Source organism: Eptesicus fuscus, chromosome 19, assembly GCF_027574615.1.
Source record: "Eptesicus fuscus isolate TK198812 chromosome 19, DD_ASM_mEF_20220401, whole genome shotgun sequence".
NCBI lineage: Eukaryota > Metazoa > Chordata > Mammalia > Chiroptera > Vespertilionidae > Eptesicus > Eptesicus fuscus.
The window spans coordinates 44,923,622-44,937,160 of record NC_072491.1 but is presented as its reverse complement, the minus strand read 5'-3'; the positions used below and the strand labels follow the sequence as shown (position 1 = coordinate 44,937,160).

The 13,539-nt window shown below is 46.1% G+C and overlaps 1 protein-coding gene across 1 annotated transcript in view; it reads left to right on the top strand.

The window, feature by feature from the left end:
• The window catches only part of FBXO32 (F-box protein 32), a 31,173-nt gene extending 17,883 nt beyond the window's left edge, over positions 1 to 13,290 (top strand). The window contains exons 5-9 of the mRNA XM_008143291.3: positions 3,151 to 3,244; positions 4,058 to 4,242; positions 9,862 to 10,044; positions 11,190 to 11,333; positions 11,780 to 13,290. Coding sequence (XP_008141513.2) covers positions 3,151 to 3,244; positions 4,058 to 4,242; positions 9,862 to 10,044; positions 11,190 to 11,333; positions 11,780 to 11,869 — 696 coding nt within the window. The 3' untranslated portion in view covers positions 11,870 to 13,290. The remainder of the gene's footprint in view (positions 1 to 3,150; positions 3,245 to 4,057; positions 4,243 to 9,861; positions 10,045 to 11,189; positions 11,334 to 11,779) is intronic.
• Positions 13,291 to 13,539: the final 249 nt, after the last annotated feature.

Below are 13,539 nucleotides of genomic sequence, written 5' to 3'. Positions count from 1 at the left end.
GTTTTTATCTTCACAACAACTCTGAGAAAGGAAATATTATTATGCATGTTTTGCAGATGGGGAAACTGAGGCAGGCAGTTTGGCTCTGCAGCCCTCACTCTTGAACTCTGATATATACGGCAGAAGTTGGCAAACTAGGATGCAAGGGCCAAATATGGTCCCCCACCTGTTTTTGTAAATAAAGTTTTATTGGAACACAGCCACACCTGCTCATTTACATATTGTCCACAGCTGCTTTCATGCAACTGCTGAGCTGAGTCGTTGCAATAGAGAACACATGGCCCAGAAAGACTATATTTACTATCCAGCCCTTTACAGAAAAAGTTTGCGAATCCTGACATCAACTTTAAACTTCACTAAAAGATTGGGGTTTGGAAGGGGAAGAAATAATAACTTATAATACCAATACTGTCTTATATTTCATTTACAGTGGGTTTTTTACATATTCATCTCATTTAATTCTCATAACAACCCTGTGATGTAAGTAGTCCTTCTATTTCCATTTTAGAAATGAAGAAACTGGGGTTCTGAGAGGTTAAATGACTTGAATCATAGTCTCGACAGTAAACTCCATGAGTGTAAGGATCATGCGTGTATCCGCATGTCCGCGTCACCTACCACAACACCAGGATAGAGTTGCCACTCAAAAGGCACTTGCTAAATGAATGACAGATGGAAAGGTCACCCAGCTAGAGAATCTAGGTCTCCTCCTGACCCCACAGCTGCCCTGGAGGTGAAAAGAAGGACTTTCCATTAAGATAGGATTAAACACAGGGTAGTGAACATGTCATTCTGCTGTCGATGGACAAATTTTGGCTGCTCTATTCCTTCTCCTCCTTAGAGATCATTTCAGTCAGACCAAAGGGTTTTTTTCTTTTCCCTCAAATGCACAGTCATAGCTCTGAGATCATTCTTGTCCTTGTGATTGGCACATTTTTAGACAAAACTAAAAGTGACACCCTCATGAGACGGTAGTCACATGGACTCAGTTTGGGATGGATTCCAGACCGAGCTCTGCCCGCCCTCCTCCCACCCCCTTGACCCACCTCCCACCCCCTCACCCCTATGAGTCACACAGCTGACTGCCCTTCCAAGAACGACTCAAGGCTTTGTTTTCTTTCATCATGCTTTGTGTTGGTCATGTGAGCCTCAGGGTATTAATAGACCATCGCTTGGCCTTCTGAATCTTGTTGTTGGTCCGGGAGATAAATGAAGGTTTGGCCAGTCTCTCTGTGCCATTTTTCACTCCTCTCTTGCCTGTCACGTGCTGGTTGGTGACAGAGCTGAGCCAGACAGGCAGAGGGCATCCAGGGTGGCCACCACCCATGGACGTTTTGAATTCTTGCCTCTCTTAGTGGCCACTTGGTCAGCTCCTGACTTCCGACCTTGGGTCACCAGTACTAATCTTAACAAACCAGCCGCTGCCTTTGCTAGGCGCCTTCTCCCAGTCAGGTGACGGCGTCTCTGCCTGCATGTGTGAGAGAGATAGATGCCAGGCAGGGAAGGAAAGCTTGGGGGGTGGTTCTTTTTGTTTTTTATTTTTGAACTTAAAGTTATGCTCAGGAAATTAAAAGCCTGTATGTGGTTTGACAGGCTCCCAAGGGGCTCCATGGGGACAGAATTTTTAAACAAATGCTTTGGAAGCAGAGGTTCTTTGAATTGCTTAGGGGCTTGGATCCAAACGTTTCAGTTCTCCTCTGCGGCCCAATTTTTAGAATGTCACTTAGCTAGTTCCTCAGCCTTGATTCCAGCACTCAGCACAGTGTCATATCCAGTGTTTACTGATCTGAAGGAAAGTTCGGTTGGGGCCTGGCCAGGAGATGAAACTCCCCTGGAAAGTTTCCGAGGAGCAGAGATTCAAGCTTTCAAATAAAGCTGAGATCTTGGTTCACTATGTCTAGTTTACTTTTTAAGACTAAGGCTAGTTAGTTTTTCCTGAGGCCTATTGGATTCTGGTAAAATTATTTTCACTTTACATCAACCTCTTTTGTTGATGACTCTGTGAAAGCATGAAGGGTGATGAGGATTCTGCCAAGGCCTCTCACTGCGTGTAGAGTTATTGGTAAGGTTTAGTTTCTCAAGCCTCCCTTTGCCCATCTGTGAAATGGGTCACTCCAGCCTGCAGTTTCACTTTTCAACAACAGAATCTTTGAATTTTTTTAAAAAATCTTTCCACATCTGTAAAGAATCTTGCTATGGAAGGGAAGGAAGATTGAGCTGAGGGTGGACCAACTTAAGTTATTATCTCTATTCTTAATTGGTGATCATGGGGGTGGTGGGAATGCGACATACTTCTTTAATGAACAAACTCACCTTTATTTCCCACCTAATTAATGCCAGCCACTCTGCTCAGGGCGTATGTGCATGCCCTTGTGAAAAGCTCTCAACAGCCTTGGGGACTCTAAGTATTAGTAGTACAGATGAGGAAACTGAGGCACCAAGAAATTCAGTAATTTTCTCACAGTCACAGAGATAATAAAGAGTCAAACCAAGACTTGAACCTAAACCCAGAGCTGCAAAGATCCTAGCCGCTTAGCAACAGATACTCTCTATCCCTGAACATCTCTCTCTCTTCCACTGATTGGACTCTTTCTACAAAAAGTTAAGTGCAATGAAAGAGTCTAATTAATAGGCATTTTCATTGAATGCTGCATACGCAGGAGATATCCTGGTAAGAACGGCCACTTCCGTGGAAAGTGCCCGGGAAAGGTGAACATGAGCATTTAGGTGCCTTGCAAGCAGTCACTGCCAGGAGGGAAGAAGTTCAAGTGCGGGTAAAGAATTCCTGCTTGGAGTGATTATACGGAACTCAGACATTCGCAGGTCATGGGAGGTTTTGTTCCCTTCAGAGTACATCAGCTCCACTTGCTGAAGTAGGACAAGCAGAATGAATTAGCCCCGGCTGCAGCCAAACTCTTTATATGTAAAAGAAAAAAAAAGCAATTAAATATTCAGTCTGATTCTTGGGTTTTGAATTACCCCCATTTGTCTTTCCCTTTGAGCATCTGCTTTTTATTGCACCGTGGCCCTGCCTGCCGTTTATCTCTCCCCGTCAGTCTGTATCTACGTGTCATGTGACTCAAAAGCAAAGATTAGAGGAGAAAAATATCTCTGTATTCTAAGCCTGGCAACTTCTATTTTTACCCACAGCTGTTGGAACTGATAGCAAAGTCACAGCTCACATCCCTGAGTGGCATTGCCCAAAAGAACTTCATGAACATTTTGGAAAAAGTGGTACTGAAAGGTGAGCTCTCTCTCACCCTCTCACCCCTTTTTATAGGCATGGGGATGGACAGATGGATTTTCCAGCAGAGTGGACATGTCATTAGGTTTAGGGGAATGTGAGTGGATGGACATGAATAACTCCAGATGCATCTCAGATCCCAAATGAGAAAAAGGCACAACTCATGGCCATGGCAAAGCGTAAGAGCATCACCCTCCTGTCCTTTTACTGAAATCATCTACCCTGCCATAAGCCTCTCGGTTTTCTCAGGGTCAACACATGTCCCCACCTTGGATACCAAGCCTCTGGAGCCCAAATCCTTAGAAAATTGAGCTGTGCACAGGGCAGAAGAGATTCCTGGGCTCTTGGAGCTAAAAGGAATCTTAGGTTTTTGGATCAACTGAGTCATTGTACATATGGGGAAACTGAGGCCCATGAGGAAGAGTGATTCGTCCATACCACACCAAGAGTCATCCATACAGAATTAGAACCCATGCTTCCAACTCCCATATGCTCCTACCAACAACCATCTAAAAGGGATGGCACAGCTTTCAGGTCAGGTGAACCGCTGGTGTGGGTGGAACAATGAAAAAAGAAAGAGTCTTTGTAGAAAACTAGGGAGACTAGATAGAACAAAGAGGGACCTAGATAATGGAAACTCTACCCAGTAACCTCGAGTGCAGAAGCTTGGCCAAGTAGAAAGAAAACCATATCCCCAGAGGCCGTACCCTGGTAACACGAGTAGAATACAGAAGAAAGGCCCACTTATACAATGTAGGGTGTTCCAGTAGCCCTAACGATTATTTCTTTTTTTTTTTTTCCTCCCCACCCAAGTCCTTGAAGACCAGCAGAACATTAGACTAATAAGGGAACTACTCCAGACCCTCTACACGTCCTTGTGCACCTTGGTGCAAAGAGTCGGCAAGTGCGTGCTGGTCGGGAACATTAACATGTGGGTGTACCGAATGGAGACGATTCTGCACTGGCAGCAACAGCTGAACAACATTCAGATCACCAGGGTAAGCAGGGCCGCCCAGCTTCGACCTGGCAGGGAGAGCTGCAGTCGGCTCTTTATCGCCACTCTGGTGATGAAGAGCCTGGACCGCTCTACTCTGATGCTTTCTCCTGGGTGCTGGAGGGGCACTTCCTGATAAAGGGAGGCTGGGAAGAAGAACTTGGCGAAACAGGATCAGAGTGTGTGAAAGATGAAACGCGGTGGGAAACCCGGCAAGTCGGCTTTGGGGAAGACGCTGGCTCTACCACTGAAATCTTCAGTGCACTTTGGAGGTCTCTCCTCTCTGGCCTTTTCTTCTTAAGGCCTGTGTTGTTTGCAGCTTTTGGATGCTCCCTTGGATACAATAGAGCTGTGGTGGCCGTGGCTTGGAGAACTGGTCCCAACCTTTTAAAATTCTAGTTCCATACTCTGGTTTCTCTTCAGATCGTATAAATCTTTCGCCTTTTTTAAAATTCTAGTTCCGATTCTCAAGGGTTATGACAAAGGAAGCCTTTGGTTAAAGACTATGAACATACATGTGAGAAAACACATGAGCAATTCTAACTCAAAGCTCCCCCCCCCCAAAAAAAAAAAAAAGAAAGAAAAGTCCTATATTACCAGCTTAACTACTATCAGTGGTTTCCTTTAGGTTTTAACTTGGCCCTCGGCTCTCCTCCTCTGACCAGTGAGCAGGAGGACCGAGGCCCAAAAAGCTGTGAGGAAGACGCTGGGTAACCTCCTGAGGCTCACTAATGGACAGGCGCACTTAGCAGCTCACATAGCACTTGGCTTACTTATCTAGCCACTGACCGCGGCTGCTTTAAGTGGTTCCGGGACCCACGCTGATAAAGTTTGGGTCTGCCCCACCTCTCAAGAAAACAACATGAAAAACCTCTTTGACCTCTTTTAAATGATTCTTTTGCTATATGAAGTTTTCCCAATGCAGTGTCCTTGACATTACTGTTAAAAACCTCTCTGTACCTTAGTTTCTTAAACTCTGAAACAGAGACCTCATAGTATGTGACTTCCTTAGAATCACACACATGCACACACATACACACATGCACACACATTCACACACACGCACAATGCAGAGCACAAGCCCAAGTAATCTATCAAAAGCCATCTCAATTATTTGACTATTATAAGAGAATACAAGACTTTCTTATGAGCGTTTATCTGACTTATTTTAATAATTTATTCCATTCCCATCTCTCAAGGGTAGGCATAGTTTGACGATGTAAATTTGAGACCCAAGTTTCCAGCTTATCTCTGGAAAACCCACTTACACTTTCTATCTAATCTCTGGCATTCTCCGTAGCCTGGACTTCCTACTCCGTGCTTTTTTCTAAGCCCAGAAAAGAATTACCCAGCCAGTGATATAAATGAGCAAGTCCCATTTGTCCCAAAGCCATCTTCCCTCCAGCAACTATGGGACACCCATTGGGTGTCACTCTTGCCCAGAGCTGGCCTCTGTGCCCTCTGTCCACCTCTCAGGAGCCCCTTGGCCACATCCACCCACGTACCTTGCACTTCCATGGGCTGACTTCCCCAGGCCCCCTTGCCCTTGACCCACACACTCTCTTGGGAAGTAGCACTGTAGTTGCTATTTCTTCATGGAGGGTCGGAGGGACCAGAGAAGTCCAGTGACTTTCCCCAAGTAACTCAGCAATTAGAGACAGAGCCGAGGCCAGAGCCCTGGACTCCTTATTCCTAAAATGGCAAAGCTTTCTTAACATCAGTGCTTTCCAAACTTTCTTTCAATCCAGCTTTCTTCCAACTATTTATTCAGTGATTCAGCTTTTTGCAAATCTTTTAAGTCCAAAGAAATCCCACATAGAGCCGATTAAACACTGAAGTTCATCTCATTCTGCTCATGGTGCTCCACTAGGCCAAGCTGTTCTCTGCACACTCTCAGCTTGGTCCCGGCGTGGGCCTTTTAACTTGTCACCTCCCCTGACCACCCAATCTGTTGAAGCCACTATCATCTCACCTCCTTCAGAGCAGTTATTACCATCTGAAATGACCTCATCCGGGGATTCACTCTGTGGTCTCCATCCACTGTCTCATCACCTATACAAAGAAAGGACATTACCATCTTGTTCCCTGCTCTGGCACAGAGCAGAAGGCAGTCAATAAATTTAGTTGAATGAATGAATGATTGAAGGGAAGTTCCCTCCCACCGCCTGCCTGAAGGACTTGTTCAAAGGTCAGAGGATTACAATTGGAAAATAATGCCCTGTATTATGGATGATGATGATGATTTACCAACTGCAGGATTCGGGGCAAGTTATTCAGCCACTTCATGTCTCAATTCCCTCATTTGGAAAATAGGACAATAAAGTGTATCTAATAGCGCTGGGGTGAGATTTAAGAAGTTAGTACATGGAAAGCACTTGGAACTGTGCCTGCCGTGCAGTAAGTATTGTAAATGCATCAGCTGTTATTATTAAGGGCTCACTCTGTGGCAGACACTCTTCTAAGTCCTTTACCTACAGCAGGATGGGGCAGAAGTAGGTTTATAGTTGTATGTGAAACAGAGTTTATTCTTAATTGTATTACTTTCTATATGAACAACTGTAAACCCACTTTTGCCCCACCCTGTGTATTAACCCATCTAGTGAATGAGTAACTGTAAGTAGGAGTCATCACAATAGCTAATAGTTCCTGGGCACTGTGCTAAGGACTTCTGTGCATCCTCTCATCCATTCCTCCCAGCAACACTCTGAGATACGCGTTTCCTCATTTTGTATGTGACTGAGTAGCCAGGGTCGCTCCACCTTTAAGACAGCGCATGGGGACTGAACCCAGACCTGTCTGCAGAGGCTGTGCTTTTATTCAATGCTCTCTCCACCCTCTGGCCCTCCTTCATGACCCTCCCTGGCTATGAGCTGCAAGATTTTGAGAGCAGGAAACCCTCAGAGTCCTGAGGAGCTTTTGATGCAAATGGATAGAAAAAGAGAGAGGGAGGGAGAGAGAGAGGAGAAAGAGAGAAGGAGTTTAATTACTTCAGTCTGGACTGTATTTATTTATTTTTTTAAATACGTTTTATTGATTTTTTACAGAGAGGAAGGGAGAGGGATAGAGAGTTAGAAACATCTATGAGAGAGAAACATCGATCAGCCGCCTCCTGCACACCTCCCACTAGGGATGTGCCCGCAACCAAGGTACATGCCCTTGACCGGAATCGAACCTGGGACCCTTCAGTCCGAAGGCCGCGCTCCATCCACTGAGCCAAACCGGTTAGGGCTGGACTGTATTTAAAAAGCTTACTTTTTAACTGTTTGGACAAAAGGAAAGTACTTCATTACACGAAAATATTAACAGGTGACATTTATATGAATTGCTTTCTAGTTGTCAAAGTTCTATCAGTATCTTCTTTTCCATAAAAATTTTATATCTAACTCTATGGAGTCAGTTATTTATTGGCAAACTAATTAGTATAATAATAAAGGTTGAAAAATGAAAAGAACTGGGTTGGGGGAGGTGCACTGTGAGCGAGGCATCGTTTTGAAGCCTGCGGGCAGGGTGGACATAAAGGATTTTAGCCAAATGCTTGATCAAAGGAGCAAGAGTAACATATTTTTCTCTTAAATGTTTATATTCAAAAAGAAAAAGGCACACAAGCAGTTAACCGCGTATCAGGAGTAAGGGCTCAGCATGGGGTCTGGGCAAGAATTTTGGAAAAGTTCAGGTTTGAAAATTTGAGGGTGAACTCTGCCAAGCAGACTTTAATAGGAGTTCATGTAATAATTGGCCTGGGAGTTTTAACCAAAAAAGTAGATGCTTTGAAGTGCTGGGAACAAAAAGAAAACCTCCTGGCAGTTTTATTAGCTCACATGATCAGCAGCAGATGATAAACGACAAACAGGTCCCGGGCCTTCTGCAGCCCGGCAAAGCCCTGAATTTTACAAACAATTGAAAGTTCAACCCCGCAGCCTGAGCAATAAAAATTGCCAAGTCATAGACACTTCTGATGAGTTAGGAGGCTGAAACGGCTCCAGATCCGAGCTTGTTGGAGCTGGAAGGGATCTTCAGAACCCTCTAAACCAATTCATTGTGGACATGGGCAGACTGAGACCCAGACTTCCCAAGGGTACCTGGGACCCAGATCTGTTGCATGTCCATCCCGTGTCCCTCCCATGTCAGTTCCCATTCTTCTTCGTAGGCCATCCTTCCAGGTCCCCCGCCACTGCCACCTTCCCTCTGCATGCCTGTCCTGCTTTGCAGGGGACACGGGATGGAATTGCTAATTGCATGTCCCCCAGGAATCCTGTGTGGTCGGGCTTTGATGTGCTTCCTATGGAGTCTAGTCTCCTAGAAATTTGAGAAGGAAACTCGATACCCATTCCCAGGATATTCTTCCCTGAGCTAAGGAAGGGTGCCTGCATTCTGTACTTTTTTCCCTGTGACCCGCAGAGGTGACAGAATACTGAGCTAAGGATGTCAGTAGTGCACTCTCAGAAAGCCCACCCAGGAATCCAGAACCACAGTCTCAGGGGACTGGTGCTGACTTCTTATCCAGATGGCAGCATCCAGTTGATGCTCAAGACCTGCCAGCAAATACTGAAGACTGTCTACATAGCGATTGCTCGCAGAGCACTTTCTGCACGCCTCCTAGTTCACGTTTAACAGATTGTTCTAGAAGTATTTGCTTGTTTCCGGGTCTCTTGCCTGCCTAATGAACCACTACAGCACCTCCAGGGCCAGCCCATAGTAAGCCCTCAAAAGGTGTTGCTTGACTGGGCTAGTCTGCAAAGACGCGCGCGCGCGCACACACACACACACACACACCAAGCAGTGCAGGGTCGTTTTGCTGTTGTTGTTGACCTATTGAATGATTCAGGTGTCATTCATTCCACAAATATTTTTTGAGTGCCTACTATACGCTAGGCGCTCTTCCAGACATTGGGGACACAGCAAAGAAAAGATCAAACTTCCTGCCTCCTTGGCGCTTACATTCTAACAGCAATGTTGTACCCCAGCTTCCTTTTGTAAAAGGTTGCATTATAAAACCAAAGGGAGCTTGCAGCCAAAAGCACCTGAAAGAGATCCTAGGGATTCCGGAGAGAGGCAAAGAGTAGGGCCGGAGGGAGTCGTGTGAGCCAGAAAGGCCTTTCGGAGGAAGCGTACCATTTGGATGGGCAGAGGGGGGGGGGGGGGGGGGCAGGGGGAGTGGAGGTCTCATGGGCAGCATGTTTGGGTGCTGGTGAGCAAACCTGCTTGCGGGGGTCGGTGGCCACCAGGGGCCAGTGAGATAGGAGGCTGGGGCAGTGGGCAGGGGGTTCTCTGTCCAGGACAGTGAGCTCTTACAGAAGGTAGCGAATCTCGTAATTGAGTGAACTGACTCAAGCAGGAGAATCCAACACGTGCTGCTGGGGAAATCTTGAGTCAATGCATGAGGCTTTGTGAAGCAGGAAAATCTCCTGGCACCTTTCAGCTCTGGCCGGTCCAGGATCTTCTTTGTGGTCTCGGCCATGGGCCCTGAGTCTGTGCTTCGGGCTGGGAGAATTGCTGCTTTGATGTCTGGTCAGTAAACCAGCTTGAAGGTGGAGAGTGAGGGGACAGCTGCATCCTTGGGGGGTGTCGCCTGGTGACCTGTTGCTCTCCGCCCCAAGACTTAACATCACCCTTCTCCCCGCAGCCTGCCTTCAAAGGCCTCACCTTCACCGACCTGCCTTTGTGCCTGCAACTGAACATCATGCAGAGGCTGAGCGACGGGCGCGACCTGGTCAGCCTGGGCCAGGTGGGCCCCAACCTGCACGTGCTCAGCGAGGACCGGCTGCTGTGGAAGAGGCTCTGCCTGTACCACTTCTCCGAGCGGCAGGTCGGTGCGGCCCCGCGGACACTCCTTCCTTCTCCCCTCTCCTTTGTCCCCACCCTCAAGCGTCCTTGGCATCTTCTCAAGCTTGAAGTGTGGGTGCCCACCCTCCAGGGCCTCCTGGTTTGACTGGAAAACAACAGTCCGAGGACTTTCTAAATTGTGTGTGTGAGATTTTGGTTTTTTTTAGGTGTTTTTGATGGGGGGAAAAAAAACACACCTTCATAACCATCCACATTTTACAGCTTTCTAAAAAAAAAATTTCACAAATTGACCCCAGTCCTTCTTTTCTATAACAAAGTAACTTATACTTTTATGATATACTGTATTGCAGCTAAAGTACTTTTACAGGTATTATTTCATTTTATATTAATGACCCCAGGAAGGGTGGATATCATGATGCCCACTTTAAACAGATGAGGAGACTCGGGCCACAAATGGCTAAGTAACACTGAAATTAGTGAAGGGGTTCTCTAGTTGAAGAAACTGGCCTTGAATTTGAATTTAGGCCTCCTGACGCCAACTCTAAGCTCTTCCCCCGCCTCATGCTGCCTCAGTCTTGTTTTCCAACTTCTTTATATAGAAGTGTGAGGTCACCTAGTTCTGCTCATGAAGCCTGTAATATTTCGATATAAAATAGAGCCACTGTGCCAGGCAGTCACTGCATCTCCCTGGAAATGATCACTCAAGCTAGAACAAAGAAAAGGTTGATGTTGTTCATTGAGATCACCTAAACTTTAATTTTTTTAATTTATTGATTTTGAGGGAGAGAGAGAGAGAGAGAAACATTGATTTATTATTTCACATACTTATGCACTCATTGGTTGTTCCTTTTATGTGCCGTGACCAGAGATCAAGCATACTGGGACGATGCTATAACCAACTGAACTACCTGGCCAGTACTAGCCAAATGCAGTTTAGTAGCGGTCACTAGAAAGATGTCACCAACCACCTGTTTCCTTTAAAGACTGATTAAAAGCTACTGTTTATCAGAAGCTACTTCTTTCTATCTTGGCTGTTTTCCCCTAGCTTTTATAGGCTAGAGATGAAAAAGGAGAAAAGTGGGTGGGAGCAGGACTTTCAGAACCAGAAAACCACAAGCCCTCTCCTTGCTGAACTCTCCTGCAATGACTTTTTTATTTGATATTTAGATCCGCAAGCGATTGATTCTGTCGGACAAAGGACAGCTGGATTGGAAGAGGATGTATTTTAAACTTGTGCGATGCTACCCACGGAAAGAGCAGTATGGAGACACCCTACAGCTTTGCAAACACTGTCACATTCTTTCCTGGAAGGTATGTTCCTCGGAGGTGGCAGCCTCAGGCCCCTTGCCCAGCCCCTAAGAGCCAATAGTACCAGCCATTACGACGCCAGCTCCTTCCCTAATTGCAACCTCCAGCTGAAGGTGAAGATAAAACCAGTTCTGTCCCTGGGGAAAAAACTTCCAAAGACCATAATTTCCTTAACCCCCCCCCCTTTAGGTTTATTTTTTTCTGCAACCCACCCACCCCCAAATTCTCCCATCTCTGCACACAAGTGCACATGCATGCACTGGCATGCGTGCGCGCGCGCACACGCGCGCGCGCACACACACACACACACACACACCTCTTTAGTGTTTGCAGAATTTATGGCATTCTTGGCAGAGGGATGTTGTTTTGAGTTGGGCAGTGCCTTATGGTGCTCCAAGCCAACGAGATGCTTCTGAGAACTCAAATCTGACCTTGATGTTCCTTTGCAGGGCACCGACCACCCGTGCACAGCCAATAACCCCGAGAGCTGCTCCATTTCACTCTCTCCCCAGGACTTTATCAACTTGTTCAAGTTCTGAATCACAGCCCAGGACAACACTTCCGAAGGGCTCCCTACTGATTGGATGTCGGGAATACAGAGTTTGGACACTTCATTTGTAAATAGTGTACATTTTAAACATTGGCTCGAAGCTTCTGAGATAAGTCACGGAGAGGACACTGGAGGGGAGAGACAGTCACTGGCTGGGAACTTAAGAATATGGACTTCTCATTAGAATTGGTATGGAAAGCAGAAATACTGTAAATAAACTTTATTTTCCCTAACAATTTGCCAGCAAGACTATAAGGGCAGGAGTTCCGTGTCATCGGTGAAAATGGAATTCTCTTGATGGTCACGGGAACTCCTGTATATAGAGTTCCTCAGAGATGCGGAAGAAGAGGGCAAAACTCGAATACAAGATAGAACACGCTCTGTTTACAATGTGAAAATGTGTTTTAAAAAGAAAGAAGAAAAACTGCAGATGAGAAATCCCTGGGCTTTTGGGTTAGATTTTGGGTTAGCTTTGAAGAGGCAACGGAAGTACCACCCATCTTAACCCCCCACGGGCACACATAGGGCCTTATCTTATGAAGATATCACACAATAGTCTACCTCGGAAAGCATACAGCGATCTCTCTGACACAGTGCGTCGTCCAGTAGGCAGTGTCTGTTCGTCTCGTTTTCTCATCAGATAAAAAGTGATTGAAAATGGGCAGGGGTCTTGGAGGCAATCCTCATGATGCTCCTTGGGAGGAGAAGGGGGCAGTCTTCAGAGTTGCCTCTTTACTAGAACAACCTCACAACATGCAGGCCTCTTACCCTTTTGTGTCATAGCTCATTCAGGGCAACAGAAGGCCAGTTAAAAACCAGCCCAGAGGATGTCCGATCACAGAAAAGATAGAATTAGTCGCACCCTGCTGTGAAGACTTTCTTACTCCTGTTTAATTTCGCGGCATGTCTGCTTCCTGGGGCATCTTCTCGGATAAGCGTCAGCGTATCTCTGTGGACTGGTTGGAGCCAGAGGGCTGATAAAGGCCTGTGAAGCAGGTTTGACATGTCAGTGAAACCCTTCCTCTTGATGGGTGATGAGCTGAGGAGCTTTCTTTTCATTACGCCCCACGTCTAAATGTGGTCGACCTGAGCGAGGGCGTCTTGCAGGATGATAAACTAAAGCCTGGAGTTCCAGCCCAATAGGGAACAGAGAGGCTTCGAGTTCATCCTGAACATGCTTTGTACCCCAGGGCATCTTGCTAGGCCAATACCAGTAGGTAACTGCGTGGGAGAAAAGTCTCAGGATGTCATGAGTTCATTATCAAATATTCCTGGGATAGGGTGGGGAGTGTTTTCGTTTTTTACTTTTTATAGAACTTTGCTTTTCTACAATAATGTACATATTTTTGCCATTGTATTTGCTTTGCCTTTTTTTTTTTTTTCTCTTGTAAATAAAGTTGCCACCCTGCATGTGCTTGGAAAATAAGTGAAGCAAAATAGGAACTTGGTTCACATTCACTCTGAGAATCAGTGAATCCTTAGGGGTTGAACTTGGGGGTGACCTGAGAGGGGAGAGATGGCTAGGCATGTACAGAAACAAGCCCAGGGACCAGCTATTGAGGCAGGGCCATCGCATGCCCTTCCCTCAACACGCAACTCAAGGACCAGCATTTGGAAGAGAAGCCAGTTGTTAGTCGATGCTCCTCACTTTGCAACGTT